Here is a 19,383-nt window from a genome sequence, read left to right as displayed (position 1 = left end):
TTACAGGATCCGGAGGTGGCAGAGGGGTGCATGGAAATCTTCTTCAAGATAAGGCTGAGCCTGCCACGGAGCACAGCCGTCAACAGCCCGTGGCACTTCTCAGAGAGCTCAAAGAAGGCATCATCTGTGACCCAGATGTCCATGAGCTCCTAGATGGCTGTGTGGAGCTTGGGGGTGGAGAAGGAGCTCTAAAGTCCCAGCACTTTCCATTTGCATATTTGAGAAAATGAAACCAAAGACAGCAAAAAGAGAAGTGATGCAGTGACAAGAAGCCATGAAGACAACACCATACCATGGGCAGAGGTCCCCACACGCATCTGCTCTGGCCTTCTGGTCCCATGACAGCTTTTTGTAGATGTGTGCCAGACTCAACTGGGCCCAGCACAGAGTGGCAGCCAGGCTGGGTGGGACGCCCACCACAGGGAGTCTGGTTGGCAGGTGCGGCTGGGACAGGCAGGCTTCTCTAGGAGCACTCGCACAAGTGCCCTCAAGAGCACAGCCCAGAACCTGAAGCACGGATTTAGCCCAGGGGTACGCAGCCACCATCCACCTCCCTCCCCTCCCCACCTCATCCCCGACTTACCCTGGCAGGCCAGCGGCTTCCATGACATTGGCCAAGGTCACATCATTGGACCACACATCATACTGCCACTTGCGCAAGCCCAGGACACCACAGAGGACCCTGCCCGTGTGCAGACCCACGCGCATGTTCAGGTCCACCTCAGTGGCTTCAGCCACGGATCTGCAACACAGACACAGAGCGTGGGGCTGGGGCCCACCTTGTATCCCCCCAGGGGCCACCTTGCTCTGCATCGCTAGGCTGTGAGCACCACGGAAGCTGGGCCTTGTCCTTGCTGTATGTGGCCTGAGCGTGGAGGTCTCCTGGCATAGTCAGTGGACACAGTGCCTTCCTGCCCACCTGTCAGCTGAGGGCCGTAGGCAGGAGGGGTTGGCTCTGGCCCAAACTCCCAGCCAGCTCACACCATGTCCACACCAGACCCACGAGTTCCCTTCATGGTCTCCTAGAGGGCTCTCCCTGCCCAGGGCAGTCCCCAAATCCCAGGTGGACCTGGTCATTACCGTGGAGTGTGGCATCATGACAGTTCAGATTAACATAGGGCTCTGTGAGGCCACTGCTCCCTCGCAGAGACCCATGCCTGCTTGCCAGCCAGATGCAAGATGACACTCCACTGGAAACATCCACAGAATCTGCAGCCCAGGCATCTGGCCTCCCACCCCTTCCTGATACACAGTCGACCTTAGGCCTCAATACAAACTTATGGTCAAGGCCTGGAGGCCACATCCAGACATGACAGGCTGGTGACATGAGGGGCATTCACCAGGAGCCGGGGTGGGGACAACAGAGTGCGGCACGGGGCATTAGGGAAGGGAACAGAGACAGAGCAGGTGGTGAGAGAACTGAAGGCTTCTGGGAAACCCCAGCCCAGCCTGGCCAAATCTAGATGCCCATCTCTATGTCTCAGTTTCCTCGTGTGTAAACCCAGTTCCAGCTAAATTCACTTTGACAAGCTCTGAAATCATTTAAACTCTAACCCAGTGCATCTTAAGGCTTAAGATGCCAACCTCCTCTTTCTATTCCATCCGGGATGGAAATACTAACAAAAGTTCCAAGAAGGACTGAGGGGCAGGCCATCATGTGGTGACAGCAAACCAGCTCAGCCTGGAGTTCCATTCTGGAGGCCTCTGTGTATCACATTTGTCAATAACAACACAGTATGTGCAAGGCAAGGCTGTGCCACCCACCCGAGAAGACTGTGTGTGGTTTACCTTCACTCCGACTTCCCACTGGGGCCTCCTTCCTGGAGCTCCAGCCAAGGCTCAGGAAGCAGCTGCTCAGCACAACCCCACTGCTTCCCCAGCCTCCACTGAAACCCTTGCCAGCCGCCCGTCACTGCCCACTTCATCCTTACAAGGGCTTGTCCCCGAAAACCACAGCACTTGGAGGCCCTGGCAGCCACTCCAAGGCAGATGGCTGCCCAGACCACAGAATCACACAAGTCCCAGCGCAGATTTCTGAGTTCAGAAACCTCAGTAAACTCAGAAGTATGCATGCCACCGATTTACAGTATGTGGAAGTTAGACTACTGATATATATTTAATACCTGTGTAGTTTTATACATTTTGAATATACTTTTTTATTTAATTTTTTTTCAGTTGTTTGCCAATCTTCTTTGAGCACTGAAACCAAATGCTGAAATAAAAATTTATTTTTCAAAATTCACAAAAGGAAGTGAGTATGGGAAAATGTAAATAACAAAACATACTAATAATGTTTTTGTGCACTGGTAAGTGTTTGTACCTCTGAAGCCATGAAACGGTAAATGGCACGGAGACCTCTGGGACCCATGCCCACCTTCATCCCCAGATCCCCTTGAGCTCACCAAAGCTTTAGGCTCCCAGCAAGTGGCACCTCGGCCAGCCTCCAACCAAATCCACGCCACCACGTTCTACCAATACTCTCCATCTTCAATCTTTCCCAGTAGGTTCTGCCTCAAATATCTCAATTCTTGGTAACATCAGATCTGCAGTTAACTGAACAGTTACTTCTAAAAGAATGATGCAGCCAGAACTGCTCTCACAGTGACTCCTCCTGGTCTCACCATTCCCGGGATGCCCAAGCTGGCTTTGTCTAAATCCAACACAACCTTTAACTTCATTTCCAAGGAACAGAATTTCCACGGACTTTCTTGGCTTTATTTGTACTATGTTTTTTCTTTATTTGTGCTCTCAGGTTCACTTATTTATCGCACGTGCTTTTTAGGCAGAGGAAAAGTCTGACATTTGCCCACCGCCTACAGCCATGACCTTGGTCCTCTGAGCTGGACCCCAACAGGAAGGAAAAGAGGAAGCGGCCCATCTTGGGCAGAGGGGGCCACTGTTGGCCCCTTGGCATGAGTAAATTCTGGCAGAGCTGAAACCTAGTCACGGCTGCATTGAAGCTCAAAAGTGAAAGGACAGGTAAGCACACATTCATTCATTTGTTCAATGAACGTCTATTGAGCAGTCAGCCATTATTTCAAGCACTGCAGCTATAGCTGTGCATATAACAGGGGCAAAAAAGAGGAGAGAGGACACTATAGAGGCTGATTTACCATCACCTAGGCAGAATTTCTAGAAATAACAACAACACACATGCCTGCAGCAGCCTCCAAGCCCCCATCCTTGTGTGGTGGGAAGGGTGGGGCAAATGGTTTCAACCTCAGGTGGTTCAAGCTCATCCCCTCAACTTGGGCTCCTCCCTTCCCCACCTAGGACTCAGTTTCCCCATCTGTAAAAATGCGCTTCTCAATCTAGAATATAAAGATTCAGAAGCTCCATGTCCCCTCAAATTTTAGGGAAAACCATGTGTGGTGGGTGTAAAAGTGTGCACACAGGCATCACCTCTCCCACAGAAAATCCATCCCTAAATGTATCAAAAGGTCTGGCTCTGAAAACTAGCATCCAATAATTAGAGGAAGTAATTCTCCACGTTTCTCCGTGCTGAGAAACTGAAGCATGCTCCATGGTTCACACACAAGCCCCCTTGTTAAAACGTAAGGAACTGTTGGGGACAGCCCAAGTGCAAGGTGAATAAGGTTAGCAGGCATCCCTTCTCACACGACCTCCAGGGATGCAGGCTAGGGGACAATCGAGTTCTACTGATGACCGCAGCACACACAAGCTGAACCTAGCAGCTCAAAAGTGGGTCAGGGAGGAAAAGCACATGCCATTTACTTCTAATTTAATTCAATGTAGTAAACCAAAAATACACACTGCCAGCAAGGCATCTCAACTGAGTCTATTTAGCAAAAATGGTGGCTTGCACACTTGGTGGTCATGTGGAATAATGAGGTTCCTGTTCAAAATCTGATTCACGGTTTGCCTATCACCTGTGATGGACAAGGCTTCCCTCATGAAGTGGACAGACAAATCCACATTCCTACGGGTGTACAGAACCATGTGGCTTCAGACAGAATCCTACAGAATTGGCCACCGGCTCCCTCTTTCTGGGAGTTGATGAATCAATACTTGCAGTGGCTGCTAGAACCCAGTCTATGCAGGCCCATTTAATCTGAGATCTCATTAAATTATCAAAACAACTCAGAGATGCAAACACTATTTCTCCATTTTACTGCAAAGAAAATAAAGGACTCGAGGAACCTGAAGCATCGCCTGAAGTATGGGAGCCAGGAATCTGGCAGGTTCCTGAAATCAGAAGCCCCTCAGCCCACCCATGAAACACAGCAGCTGGGGATGAGGTGGCTGAAACCATATGAAATGCCATTTTGGTAGGCCAGAACTGGCTGGCTAGGAGCAACTTGCTAGGGTGACCTAATACTCAGGGCATCTCTGGGAGAGCAGCAGAGCTGGTGGTGTGTGTCAGAGGAGAGGGGTATGAGCAGAAGAAGGTGGGTGAGCACAGACCTCACACAGAGCAATATCCCAGTGGGGGAGAGGGACTCAAACCTGAGTATCCCCCAAGGCAGGCCCCAGGGAGGGGTTCAGGCCTCATCTGACTTCACCAGCAGGAGAAAACGCCCCCTTCTTTCTGCCCCAAGAGTGTCACACATGATCCCATGTATGGAATATGGAGAGGGCGCATTGGGAAGCCTCAGACTGAGCCTCTCATCGCATGGAAGGTCAGAGATTGGCACAGGGACTGATGTGCTGCCTATGTCCCTGCAGCCTGGGCATTGCAGGGAGTCCTGCAGAATCCCACTGGAAATTCAAGGTCAAGGACTGGTCCCAAACCTCAGGACACAGTGCCTGGTCTTGTCAGCCTGGCTGCAGCAGCTGGGAGACTGGTCCTGCCACCCTCATCTTTCCAATGCTCTGTGGGCTCAGAGACAGGATGTCATGAAGTGGAAAAGGCCAGTTTACAGAGGGGGAAAACTGAAGCTCCAAGACAAAAGGGACATGTCCAGGGTCACACAGCTCTTCAGGAGCAAGACCAGCAAAGTCACCAAACTCACTGGACAGTTAGGATACTTCTCATCCCATCTTCATCTCTCCTATAGACAGGAACAACCTAGCCCAAACAGGGAATGTATATCACTTTTAAAGTATTCACTAAGAATCATACCAATAAAAATTAATGGGCACTTCCTTAAAATAGTATACCACACTCCTAAATAAAGCCCAAGTTTGAGAGAGAGGGGAATCTGATCTAGTGATAGAGGTCAGGGCAAGTAAGCTGGGGGCAGGGTCAGACTGCTCAGGGCCAGCTGCAGGAGCCCAGAGCCTTGGAGATGCCCCAGCCCACTGCTCTGGCCTCTGGATGCTTTGGCTCCTAGAGGGCCCAGGCTGGCTAAGCTGGGTAGCTGAGGAAGGTACGGGCCCTGGGATCCCACTTTCAAGTCCAGCAGTCTTCACCTTGTCTTTACAAAGAGATGCCCCTCCCTGCACTTCAGAAGGCCTCTCTCAGCCCCACCTGGATTCACACTAGAGCCTCACTAGGCCCATAGGCATTTGACAAAACGGGTCCTAGACTCTTCCTAAATGATTGATCTGCATGAAAAAGGACTAGATGAAAGGCGGGGGAGGCCTAGGTTTAGAGATCAGAAAAGGAAAATATGTCTATCCATTTTTCCCATAGGAATAAACATTCTTCTAAGTGATAAAACAAGATCTTTTCCACTTGTTCTACAAGGGAAAGACTTTCTCCAGCCTCAGAAATCAAGACCCAGCTCTGGCTGCATGCTTGCCTGCACCTGCAGCAATTTCTTACTTGTGCTACCAGCAAAGCATTGGCCTGAAAAGAGGCTGACAATGGAGCCCCAACCCTCACCCTCTAACAGAAAAGCCTCTGGAACCACGGAGTCTGCATCAGATGCTTCAGGAATCTTCCAACCAGCCAAACGATCCTGATATGATTTGGCTCTACGTCCCCAGCCAAATCTCATGTCCAGTTGTAATTCCCAATGTTGGGGGAGGGACCTGGTGGGAGGTGATTGGATCATGGGGGCGGATTTCCCCCTTGCTGTTCTCATGATAGTGAGTGAATTCTCATGAGATCCGGTTGTTTGAAAGTGTGTAGCTCTTTCCCCTTTGCTCTCTCTCTCCTGTGGCCATAAGAAGACATGCTTGCCTCCCCTTTGCCTTCCACCATGATTGTAAGTTTCCTGAGGCCTCCCCAGCTATGCCTCCTGTACAGCCTGTAGAACTATGAGTCAATTAAACCTCTTTTCTTCTTAAATTACCCAGTCTCAGGTAGTTCTTTATAGCAATGTGACAACAGACTAATACAATACACATCCCTTATGTGCCTTAGGATTTCCTCTGCCCACTCAGAATTCCCCAAGCCTGGAACAGACTTCTCCGTGGGCCTTGGAAAGGGACATATCTGACCTGCAGGCCCCTCTCCTTCCTGGTCACTCAGGCACTGAGCCTACCTACCACCCAGGGCTCTACCAAAAGAGGAAGTCAGTGGGCAACCACTGAAATTAGTGTCTTGGGGCATAGCCCACTCCCTTGGAGATGGAAAGGGCTTTCTGGAACAGAATCAGACTCAAGACAGGAAAAAAATGCAGCTGACAGTGCAGACCTCACTACTGAGGAGTGGCAGGGAGCAAACAGAACCAGTGTGCACAACTGCGAGGCCCAGCATGGGCCCTGAGGGGAAAGGTTAGCTCTGGTCACTTTACCTGTTCACCTGAAACTTTGTGTTTCCAAAGTTTCAAATAAAACACTCCATTTCAAGGTAGGGGGAAGAGAAAGACATTATATAAAGTGTCCTCCTCTGCCTGAACAAGCTCCCCCTGTTGATAAACGTATTCTATCCTGCATGTGCACGGCAGGGACACACACAGCCCAATGTGGCTGTCAGATGCCAAGATGGTCCCAGTAGAAGGCCGGCCATGCAGAGCACACACTGGTGGGTCCCAGGGTCTGCGACAGTCTGAGGAGGAAGAAGGGTTTGTTTGGCTGGGAGGTATCTTCGGTGCTCAGTCTTTGGTGGCTTTTCTTCTGGTCCAGAGCCAGGAAGTTGAGTGACAGGAACTTTGGTGTGTAGAGCTTCCTGAGGCCCTGGAAATACTCTGGTAATCAGGGCGCCCAAGCAGAGAGCAGCTACAGGAGGCCCAGGAAGATGCCCCTGGCACTAGGGTAGACCAGTTTCAGGTAGCAGGGCCAGAGATGTGGAGCTGGGGGCACCAAAGCCTGGAGAATCTCACAGACTGAGAGCCAGCAGCTGGAATGCCAGGAGAGCTGGCCAAGAGGACACAGGTTCATGGAGCAAGTGAACCAGAAAGTGGAGCAAACCAGGTGAGTTTGCAGCTCCAGGCAGCTCCAGGCCAGGTGCAGAACCAGAGGGCAGACGCAGGGCTTCCTGGGCAGCAGCCAGGAAGAGGCGTGCCCGCAGAAACAGCTTATAACCCATCAACATGCGCATCGAGCAAGGCAGAAACAGGAGTAGAAGGAAGGACAGCACCCTTTAAGGCCCAGAACCTCAAGCAAGAGATAGGGTGTCACTGAGCACAGGAGCATTCGCAGCCAGGTGAGGAGACCAGGGGCCAACAAGGAGCACCAGACCCCTCTCAGGAGTACCCCAGTCAGTACAGCCAGGGTCACCAACCTTCAAGGGCACAAGGCCATCCGGTTCAACTGCTTAAGCCACCTGGTCAGCCAGGTCAGCTCACATCATTCAACTCTGCTTGTGTCTGTGCTCAGCACTGAGTGGGGGCTTCCCAAATATTTACTAAGCAAATGGACTGACATCTGTCTCCTTAGAGTATCTACCTGCAGAGCCTCATTTTCGCCCAAAGAGATCACACAAAACCAGATGTGATATGATATATGATCTATATATACACAAATAGCATATATATGTGATGTGACATAATGTGATTTATGACAATGTGATATGATGATGTGATCTATGATGAAATATGAAAGACAATTATATGATGTGTGATATTTGATACAACATATGACATGTTATATGGTAGATGATGTGATGTGATATGTGATACATATTACATGAAACACGACATGGCATGTAACATATGACATGATACGACATATGATATATAAGTGATACGTGATGTAAGGTGATGTATGATGTCATCTAAGATGCAACATACAATATATATGATGTGCTGTGAAAATGTCCCATCCTTTCAGAGAACAAGTGACGGTCATCACCTCTAAGTCTTCAAGCCAGGCGTCCTTCCTTCCTTCCTGCTTCTGCCCAGCATCTCCTCCAGCCAGGCTGCTTTTCTCCGGGGCAATGGCTCTCTGTTAGGCTGTGTGCTGAGGTCAGCTGAAGGGGCTTTTCTACTCTCAGTCCTAGACCACACTCCAGACCAGCCACCTCGGGCTCTTTGGTTCATCAGGGACTTTGGTTCTCACAGGCGACTCTGACACAAAACCATGTCGGAGAATCGCTGCCCCAGAGGGCTCAGCTTTGCTCACACGTCCCTGACATGCAGATGCCAGAAGTGGGCGCAATGCTCAAGGTGCTGGCCTCCTCCCGACAGCCTCTTTCCAGTCACACCGTCTGCAGGAGCGCCGCATGGGGCAGTCCACAGGGCAGCCCACGAGGCAGCGATGTAGCACAGGGAGCCAGCAGTCTCACCCCATCTCTCAGCCTCGCTGGCTGGGTGTTTGCCCGTGCATCCTTTCACCCGCAACTACCCATCGTCTCCCTACACAATTCTTATGCTACTACTTTCCCACTCCAGGTATGAAGCTATGCTCCATCCCTGTTGGCCCCATCTCGTTGGAGCATACCCAATTCTCCACATTTGGAGATGTCTGTTTGGATCTACACTCCACACATTAGCTCAGCCTTCCAGCTCCACACCTTCCCTAACTTGACAAAAACATCTATGTCTTCATCCCAGTCTCTGATAAGGACAATGACAACATAAGACTGACCAAGAAATGGGCAGGCCTGTCCTCACAGGTGTAATATTCATTCCATGAAGACTCACCTGCCCGGACCCCAAGCCTGTCTCCCCACACAGAGAGCACCTGAGACCCAGTCACTTTGCTGAGTGAAGAGAAACACATACATTTACTTCCTTTTAATAGCGAATTCAGCTAGATTGGGGTCAAACCTTTCCGAATGTCTTATCTGGTTAAGCTAAAAACCAATTTATTTTTGCATGACTCATGCATACCTGACAATATGCAGAATTCCTGTGGACAAAGAAATACAGTCACACATGAAATGTAAAGGCGGGGAATCACGGAAGCATCCTTTCACGCTTTCCTGAACCCAGCATCCTCCTAATGCTGGCATCATTCTCTACAGCCTCAGACAGACCCACCAGGACAAAGCGAGGCCCTGAGAGCAGAGCCCACACGGGGCAGGTTGCTCAGCTTCCAGGATTTCAATGTGTAGTCGCTCCAGGTCACTCCTCTCAGCCCCACGGTGTACTTACGTGATGGTATCAATCATGTCGAGCCCCATCTCCACACAGCAGTGGGCATGGTCAGTCTTGGGCTGGGTGAGTCCCGACACGCAGTAGTAGCAGTCCCCGAGAATCTTGATGCGACGACAGTGGTTCTCCTTCAGGGAAGGGGAAGGCACACGGTAAGAAGACAGCACTGCAGTGGCTGTGAGCATCTCTGCTGGCTCCACCACCTCTAGACACTGGTGGCCACAGAGCACTGACAAGACACACTGCATCTGGGCTAACACCTTCCCGCCCAGGCCACACCCTTGTGTGGTCACCACAGTCTTGAGGGCTGGGACCAGGCTCACATCAATCTCCTTCTCCCTTTCCCCATACCTCACTCATGGCCTCTTTCCCCTTGGGGGGTCCATCCCTCCTGTCTGTTTCACTGAGCCAACTCTACAGGATGATCCTTCAAGGTCCAGCTGGAACGCCACCTCCAAGGGGCATCTTCCCCAACTCCCTTTATTCCCATGGCACCTCCCTTAACCGCCATGCAGACCATCATGGACAGCCCTCCAGAACGTGCTAGATTCCCCCCAGCAGCTGCTTCTCCCCAGGAAGGGTGGACCTCTCACCCATCTGGGTGTCCCTGGGACTTCTGACCTCCCCACCCATAGGGCACACTCCCCAGAGGCAGAAGGCACTGGCCAAAGCTGAATGTCCATTTGCTCATCTGTACAGTGGTGTGAATAGGAACAGCAGCACCAGCCTTGCAGGGCACATGGAAGGTGGAGAGAGTTAACTCTAAGACCCTGTATTGTCTTACTTGGATCAATTAGTGTCAGCTGGGATTATCATCACGACTGTTGTGTTTATTTCAGGGACAACATTAAAACAGCAGCTTTAAAACATTTCCATTTCAGGACCCCTTTATGTCTTGAAATCACTGAGGACTCACTAAAAACAAAAACCTTTTGTGTGGGTGGGTTATAGCTACTGACATTTAACAATAAGAATTTTTTTGTGTACAAATGCATTTAAAATAACAGTGAATCCACTGCAGGTTAACACAAGTAACATTTTATGAAAAATCATGACATTTCCCCAAACAAAAGACAATGAGTGAGAAGCACAGTATTGCAGTTCACTTCTGTGAGCCTCTGTGGTGCCGCCGTCTCCAGGGCAGATAGTGGATTCTGTGACCCACTTCTGCATCCAGCCTTCATGCTGTGCTGTCTCTGCAGATGCCCGTGAAGGAACCAGCCTCACACAAGCACAATGCTGGATGAGGAAGGACCTCACAAGTCCCCTGAGATGGTTTTATAAGGCCACAGAACCCCTCCAGCCACTCTGAGAACACATCGGTGGCTTATATTTAATGTGATCCTTTGGTTTCTTACAAATGACTGGGGCCCTGCAGGTCCTCTCAAATGCTGAGTTAACACAAGTGCATTTGGGATGAGAGTTATCAGCTCTCATGATCCCTGTGCTCACCTGTGCCCCACATTCTTAAAGAAGAGGAACCAGGGCCAACACAGAGTGAGTCAGGGCAGAGCCAGGCCACACCGACCACTGGGAGCCCCAGTTCCCAGGCTGAGCAGGGATTGGCCTAGCAGCTGAATGGCCTGTCCACCGAAGTATCTTCCCAGAGCTGAGTAGACAGCTGATGACCCTGCTGCTGTCCTGAGCTGCCCTCAGGCCTGCAGTTGCCGGGACCTTGAGAGATGATCCTGGCCACTGCCCAGCATCAGAGATGGGGGCACTGTTGGGCATACAGTTGGCTCTGTGCCCAGCTCCTTCCACCGCTGAGCCTCCCTCAGCACTCTAAGACTGTGGACGGGAGATAAGGGGAGGAGGTGATCAGAGACTTCAGTCTGTGAGATGGACACTGAGGCCAGCCTTGTAAAGCCCAGGGGCCGAGTCTGCTCCGTCAGGGCCCAACAGGCTCCTCCTGCTGACAGGGAGCTGGTCACAGAGAAGCTGGTGACAGTCCAAAGATGTCCAGGGTCTGGCCACTTAGGGTCTCCTCCATCTCTGCATGACTGTGACAACTACTTAGCCCTTAGAACCCTGGCCTCCTCATCTGCGGAAGGGGCTCTTCCCACCTGCCCTCATCCCCCGGCAGGCTGAACTGCAGCTGACATGAGCCTGTGTCAGGGGCCTGGGAGCACGAGTTCAGAGCTGGGTAGGTAGGTCCACTCTACCCAAGGGCAGGCTGCTTGGCCCCACAGCTGCTGTTTCCCAGGTGTCCAAATGTTTCAAAGGGGTCAGGATGTGCCTGCTTGGAGGCTACCTGTGGGGACCAGTGATGATCTGGGCAAGGGTCTCCGTGCAGTAGCTGGCACCATGGTTACTGTCACTGCAGCAATGGACAGGGCCTGGGACCACAGCCAGTGCTCACAGAAGGGACTGTGTCCTGTCCCAGAGAAGGTACAGCCAAGAGGCCACCAAAAAAAAAAGTGACCCGGACACAGGGTTGCTGTCTGGTTCCAGTGGCAGCCCCTCAGGGCTCAGCCTGAATGACTATTCACTGGACCCCAGGGTGGGCTGCCAGCGCTAGTCTCTGTCCTGCAAAACTGAAGACAGGGCCCCTCACCAGGGATGCGACTGGCCAGTCTTCTCAAGCCATCCTCACCAGAGCCTCCAGGCCCACAGTCAGCTCTGGGCTCCCTCCTAGGACACTGCTCTGTCCCCATTGGCACTGCCCTGGCATGCCCCGTGCATTCAGGCCTGCTTCCAAACATCCCCCAAATGTCCCCAGTGGTCAGAAGCAGGCCTGAATGCACGAGGCCTGCCAGGAAGGAGAAGCGGCCACCCCTCACACTCAGGCTTCCTCCGCCCAGCCCCTGCCGCTTCCCACTCCCTCCCTGAGATTAGAAACCCCGTGAGCACTCACAACCTGTGACGATGGCCCTGACACATCAGGATTTCTTCTCAGAGGTCCCAAAGGAGGGCTCAAGACCCCTCTGGGAGCCCACAAGAGCCACAATGCCCACTGGCTGCTGGAACTCTTCTTGCACATGGTTTTGGAAGGGTCGCCAATCCCCAACTGTAAGAACCTGTGCTCTTGCATCGAGGACTTTGATGCGGGTCCCTGATCATCCCTGCATCTCATGCGCAGGAGTGGACTCAGGGATTGTGGGTAACTGCCAGTGTCCCTGCCCCCACCTCAGCTCTGAGCTGTGTTCCCAGCATCTTTCCAGGGTCCAGTGGGTACCAGGGCCTCCTGGTCATCTCTGTGAGTCCAGAACAAGCCTATTCCTGGAGTGGGACAGGTTGCAGGACAAGGCTGCTGAAGGGATGAGTGTGCATGAGTGAACAGGCCAGTCAGATCTGATGGTAGCAGGGCTCCAGGGCAAAAGGCAAAGGAGGGGCCTGTCAGTACAGCCGCTCCAAACAGCCCACCCTGTCAACCCAACTATCCTATTTGACATCAAGACTTGGCATGGCCACCACAGAAAAGGACATTGCTGTGGGGCTGGCTGGGGTGGAATCATCAGTTACCATCCCTACAGGAGTCCTATGTAAAAGGAGGCATAAACAGCACATGGGAATGAAGGCCAAAGAGACACCCACGGAGCCTCAAGTGTGACCGTCACTGCATGGTGTGGGCGAGCTGGGAGTGGGGAGAACCTATCTCTGCAAGAGGACCAAGGGCAAAGCCATCTAGCACAGACTATCCACATGCACACAGCCATGTGGAAGGCCTTAAAGCACATGAGGGCTTGTGTATTCTAAAGAAATTGTCCAGAACAGTTGTCTTTAGAACAGCAATCCTCTCCTGGAACCTGGGCAACATACACCATACACACATGTGTGCACAATTCCAGCTCACCCAGCATCACACATGAGTCTCTGGAAACTGTTCTGAGATGCAAAGCTGAGGACCCTCCTGGGCCCTCACGGTGTCCCTTTCCCACCCACCTGCATCACACTGGCACTAGTGGAGACAGTTGAGGACAAATGTTGAATATATTGCTTTATTTTGTCTTTAATCTCAGAGGCCCTGGCTTTTGTTAGCAAGCTTAAGAGATCAAAAAAGGTATTTCTAGGCCGGGCGCGGTGGCTCAAGCCTGTAATCCCAGCACTTTGGGAGGCCGAGACGGGTGGATCACGAGGTCAGGAGATCGAGACCATCCTGGCGAACACGGTGAAACCCTGTCTCTACTAAAAAATACAAAAAAAATTAGCTGGGCGAGGTGGCGGGCGCCTGTAGTCCCAGCTACTCGGGAGGCTGAGCCAGAAGAATGGCGTGAACCTGGGAGGCGGAGCTTGCAGTGAGCTGAGATCCGGCCACTGCACTCCAGCCCGGGCGACAGAGCGAGACTCCGTCTCAAAAAAAATAAATAAATAAATAAAATGAAACAAAAAAGGTATTTCTAATTGGTTTTAGTGTTTCTGATTTTAGACTCTTTTGTATAAATATGGAAAGTCAGCACCTAGAGTCCACTGCAATAAGCACCACAGGAAGTGTTGTGTCTCCTCCAAACGAAGAAAGAAGATGAGATGGAGAGTTGGCAGGGGCTCAGAGGCATGTTCAGCCCTAAGGGACAAGAGTTGCCCCCTCCCTCACAGGCTTGAAAGAGACAGGACTGCAGGCAGGTGATGAGACAACAGAAGCTTCTCAGTACAACAGAGTGGCTGCAGGAGAATCCAGATAGGAAAGTTTCCTGATTCACTCCAGGTGTGGCCTAAAGAGCTGCAGCCAGCTCACAGACAGTCTGGGCCCATCATGGCCTTGTCTGAGCAGATAGCCACAGGGAAGGGTCTAGAACAACAAGAACTCACATAGGGCAGTACACTCTGACCCTGCCCAGCCCCAGGACCCATCCCAGAAGGGCACAGAGGTAACGTCTAAAAGAAAGCAGAGTCGGTGGCTCAGGAAGATCCACTGCCAATGCCAGAGCTCTGACATGCCCAGGCTGCTCTAGGGCCAGTTCTAAAATGGTAGAGTCCAGAGAGGCCAGAGGACGACGCATGGACTCACACACTGCACCCTAATTCTGAGAAAACAGGTACCTGGGAGAAGGAGAGGATGAGAAGCCTGAATCAATCCAGTTTTTGCCTGAAAGTGACCGCATCCAAAACCCAAACCGGCCGAATCCAATTAACTCTGTAAGACTGGAGTGTTTGGCTCTCAGTGGAAAAACGAAATAAGAAATTTTAGAAAACTCCAGAGGAAGCTTCCTGCTACAGAAATAGGGCAGAAGAGCTGAAACATAAGAACTCTGCAGACACCTGTCCATCAACAGGATCAAATCAGGTCCCCGGAAGCCTCCCCGCCTCAGGGGAGGACTGAAGAATCAGCGTGCCCTGTTGGGAAGTGCTCTCCAGGAACAGTTTCACAGTGCGTGCACTACCAGCATCAAAAAGGAACAAAAAGGAACCATGGAGGGGAAAGGGAAACCCAACACAAACGTCTAACTATACACGCAGGAGGAACAGTGGGGAGGGGAGGGGTCTCTCCATGTACCTCGACTTCAGTTTTTCACTGTGGAATGAACCATGCAATTATTTTACATGCCTAAAAAGAAAACTTAAAAACAGTGATACCTAAAAGATCAAAACCAAAATGAAATAAACATGTTACCAGCATGATCACAGAGAGAAGAATTATTCCAAGCGATGAGAAAACACATATTTGACTGTATGTCTGGCAGAATATAATGCAAGGACAAAAATAACCACAAAGATTTCCAATTGCATTCAGCAGACTTATTGTTGAAAATAATATTGGCAATGTTATTTTGAGCCTACTATATATAGAAGGATGAAACAAATAATATTACTGTCATTAGAATTTTCAGCATCACCGAAAAGATACAAATATAAAAATCCAAGGAGTGAAGTGAATTGGAAATATCAATATAAACTCATAATTTATTTTTATTTTCCTAAAAAAAAAAATCCTATCTCAGTGCCCTAAAAAGCCTCGGACCAATGACAACACAGATTATAGGGCTGAAAAACCATTTCCCACTGAAAGAAACCAGGCCTTCTAGAAAAATGCTTAGTGTGAAGATGCTGCTCAGAGATGACTGACCTTAAAAAAAAAAAAAAAGACAGAAAACAGAAAGTAACCTGAACAGACTCCCACTTGCCAAAACAGGAAATTTAACACCAAAAATATAAAAGGATGGCAATCGATCAAAACACATCAAATTTTTTAAAATCCATGACTTCATAACTGGGTGCTGATTATTATTTTGAAAACTGATAAGTAAAAATAATCAAACATTTACTATTTTTTAGAATAACCCAGTAGTTGAGTAAGTATTCTTTTTTAGAAAAAATCATGAGCTAATAATGCTGAAGAAATTAGGGAATTAAAAACCTCCATCTTGCAAAGTCAAATGTAACAAAAAATGTCAGCCATGCTTGCAAGCTGCTATAAAACCATTGGGTGCAATGTGGATGGGAGACCATTGATGGACAGGTCACACGGATAACCACTCTACCATCAATCTCAACCTGGCAAGAAGAAAAGCAGCCAGCACCTGCCTGCTAGAGAGAAGCAATGAGAAGTGCACAGCCACCCAGGGAAGGGTTATTAAAACAACAACAACAACAACAAAAGCAGATCCAAGAAACTACTAAGTCTCCTGAAGATCTACCAGTTCACAGAAGCCGAGGACAGGGCAGGAGGAGCACATAAAAAAAAGTCACAGAGGATGGGGGGCCAAAATGGGAGGGGCACCGTTAAAGATTAAAAGGGAAATCCCAAGACTAGCTAATTCCTAGAAACAGTAAATACTTTCACTTGCAAACCAACCCATCCCCAGTCCATGCCCTAACCACCCTTTGTCTAATCTAACTCTCACCTACCTGCCCTAAATTACTCCCTGGCCCGGTACCAACCAGGGCCCACTCCTATAGCCCAGAGCCCATGCACATTATTCCAACTATCTAATCCTAAACCTGACAAGCTGTTTAACCTGCCCCACCCCTTCCTTCCCCTGAAACCATGATGAAGGCCACACTGTCCCCTTCCTCATTCTGCCTGCTGATGACCTGGGTGCTCACTGTGTGGCCCTGTTTGGCATGGCATGCATGCCCTCTGGTCTACAGGCTGTGAGTAATAAACTTCTGTCAACGACACGGCCTCTCTGTGTCATTGTTCAGTCACCTCCAAATATTAAAATCCCACAAGACAATCAAGACATATGTCCATCTCATTTGTATCCTGGCTAGAAAAATCAGCCAGGATGAAAAGACATTTTTGAGACACAAGGGTGAGCCGAGCCCAGACTGGGATTAGAGATGATGTAACTTTCATCAGTGTGGTTGGGTATGATAATGGTATCGCGGTGGTACCAGGTGAAATGTTCTCAGATGATAGAGTTAAAGGATTTATGGAGGAAGTGAAATGACGTCTAGGATTTGAGGGAAGGCAGAGGGTAGAGACCAAACAAGACTAACCAGACATTAACAATTGCTGGAGCTACATTATGGGTGAGAATTCACTTCAGTCCTCCTGTGTGGCCAGTTTTTTAGCAGCTCACAGAACTGGGGTGTGGGAGCAGCAAAGGATGTACAGACTCTCCAGTGTCCTTTTCACATTTTATAGTCACAGAAACCAAGACATGAGAAGTAAGGATGACGTGGGTGTAGTCCTTGCAGCTGCCTGCTGATTCCTGGCCTCGGAATCAAGCCCAGTGAAAGGATTCACAAGGAGAGCAAAGGCTGGGAGGGGCTCAGGAAGTATGGAAGTGAATACACAGCTCCATGAGCCTGAGACTTTACAGGGACAGCTCTGTCTCCTGGGTTGGCTTCCATAAGTCCCTTTTGGAAATATCCAGAGTAGACACAAAATAAATGAAAAATAATGACCTCACTAACACAAGACATAATAATGTCATCTTTTGGCAATTAAAGGTTGAATGAAATGGTCAGATTGTGAGATAGAGGAGGGACCCCTCTTAGGGGTCTGCAGGACCCCACAAACATGGAAATCAAAGGAAAATCCTGAGTTCCTTCAAGGGAAATTCCAGGCTCCCGGCTAGCCCTGAGAGGTAAATGAGCAACTTGATAAGCAAGAAGGTTAACAGTAGCTTAAAACAACAGCCAAGGAAGTTAAAGTCACAGGATGTTTTGTTCCCTATAGAAAATAAAGATAACATCTTAACATATGTCCCTGAGTTGTTTTTCAGAAACCTAGACCCCAAATGGATATGCTGGGGACCTCAAATAATGGAGAACTGAGGACTGAACTCTGACTGCCAATCTTTGTCCTAAATTTCTCCCTTAAGGGCCTAGAGGAAGTCACACCCACAAGCCAGAGCTGACATTCTTTTCTGTCGACTCCGACATTTTAAACAAAACTTCTCTTCTTTAACCAATTAAAAATCAGAAAATCTTTGATTCTACCTAGGAGTCCTATTCAAGATACCCTTATTCAAGATATCCCATCTTTTTAGGCCAAACCAGTGTATAATTACCATGTATTGATTTACGATTTTGTCTGTAACTTCTGCTTTCCTGAAATTTACCCCCGCCTTCAAAAACCTTGCTTGCAAGCCATTGGAGAGGTTCTGTCTTAAGCGGGAGCTGCTCAATTCTCCTTCCTTGGCACCCTGCAAATGAAGGCCCTTCCTCCTCCTGCTGTAGATATTTCTCCCTCCATGTAGATATTTTGGCTTTACTGCGCTGGGCAATCATACCTAGGCTCAGTTGAGGAACAACTGCACCGTAAAGCCATGCATGTTTGCCTTGTCATCTGTGACTAGGAGGTCCAGAGCTGTGTCAGCCTGCAAGAGGATTCTTAAACCTGGCACGACACTTGTCTTATATTCCCTTAAAGCAAATTATATGAATGCAAGTGATCCTAACTTAAACACTCATGAAATCATTGCTCAAATACTCCTGTGTTGGGTCCCCATGGATCAGAATGTCTACTGATGTGTCCATGTTTGGGGTCAGCACAGGCTTTCAGAGGCCATCAGCTGCCTCAGCATATCCCACAGGATTACTCAGATCCAGGTAGCCTCAAGCCCAGTCCAGGGAATGGGAATGTCTCATGGGGGTTGTCTAACCTTGCCACACTGTCCAGTCTACTCTTGTACTGATCCCCGTCAGGGACCTGAATGCACCTCTGGCATGCGCCAGGAAACAGTCACTGTGGGGCTGAGAACTTACAATGTGAGGTGCTCTCATTGGGAAAAAATGTTCCCAAAAGGGTTCTTGGAGTTATGACCACAACTAAGGGACTGTGTTCCCATCCACCTAAGGAATGGGATCAGGATGAGCCCCAGGCAGCCCAGCTGATAACTGGCCAAGCTGAGATTGTCTTATCTCTGCAGATGGCACACAGTGAACCCCTCCATGCTGCCCCACAGTCTTCTGGAAATGGATGAAGAAACTGTGTGCTTAGTTCAACCAGTTCATGTTCCCGTTAAGAAAACGGACATCCAGAGAAGGGGCCCTGTCCCTCCGCAGGTGAAGGTGGAGTGAGACTGGGCTTCGGCAGGTGTTTCTCATCAATTCAAAGGGGTGTGGCCAGTCTCCCAAATATACATGGGTATTAAAGCAAATGTAAATCTAACAAGTATCCAATAAATGGGGAAAAGGTCAAAAATATTGTTCACATCTGTGACTACCAACCATGGCTAAGGAGATAAATAAACCATCAGCTACTATCAAGACTAAGGCAAACATGTTCTGTGTTTGTTTAACTTCCCACAGACGCCTTCATAGAGAAAGATATGTTTGGACTACAGCTGTGTGTAATTTTCCAAGCCTGCCCTTCACAGGGGCCACTTGCATCACCAACACAAGGGCCTCAGACATACGACAGGTATACCTGTGGTACACACATCCCATGTGGTCCTACTTCTTGGGGGCCACCTGCATCTCCAACACCAGAGACTCAGAAACAGGCCCTTGCAGCCGTCAATTATACAACCTGTAGCCTACAGTCTAAACATGACCCAGCCTGGCTTTCAGTGGGGCCTCAGTATGCATGGACATCTGGCAGCCACGACTCACTATAAACCATTAGAAAGAAAGGCAGCTCTTTCCTGCATATAATGCCCCTATGGAG

At 49.6% G+C, this 19,383-nt stretch overlaps 1 protein-coding gene across 2 annotated transcripts in view; it reads right to left on the bottom strand.

Annotated features, from left to right (window-relative positions):
* The window catches only part of ADCY1 (adenylate cyclase 1), a 140,829-nt gene that overhangs the window by 56,959 nt on the left and 64,487 nt on the right, over nucleotides 1-19,383 (bottom strand). For both annotated transcript variants that reach the window (XM_010374597.1, XM_010374596.2), the window contains 2 exons: nucleotides 9,387-9,514; nucleotides 584-742 (listed from right to left, as the gene is read on the bottom strand). In XM_010374597.1, the coding sequence (XP_010372899.1) occupies nucleotides 584-742; nucleotides 9,387-9,514 (287 nt within the window). The remainder of the gene's footprint in view (nucleotides 1-583; nucleotides 743-9,386; nucleotides 9,515-19,383) is intronic.

The sequence above is a fragment of the Rhinopithecus roxellana genome, chromosome 6, assembly GCF_007565055.1.
Source record: "Rhinopithecus roxellana isolate Shanxi Qingling chromosome 6, ASM756505v1, whole genome shotgun sequence".
Classification (NCBI taxonomy): domain Eukaryota; kingdom Metazoa; phylum Chordata; class Mammalia; order Primates; family Cercopithecidae; genus Rhinopithecus; species Rhinopithecus roxellana.
The sequence above is the reverse complement of the archived record's forward strand: the minus strand, read 5'-3'. Positions and strand labels throughout refer to the sequence as shown.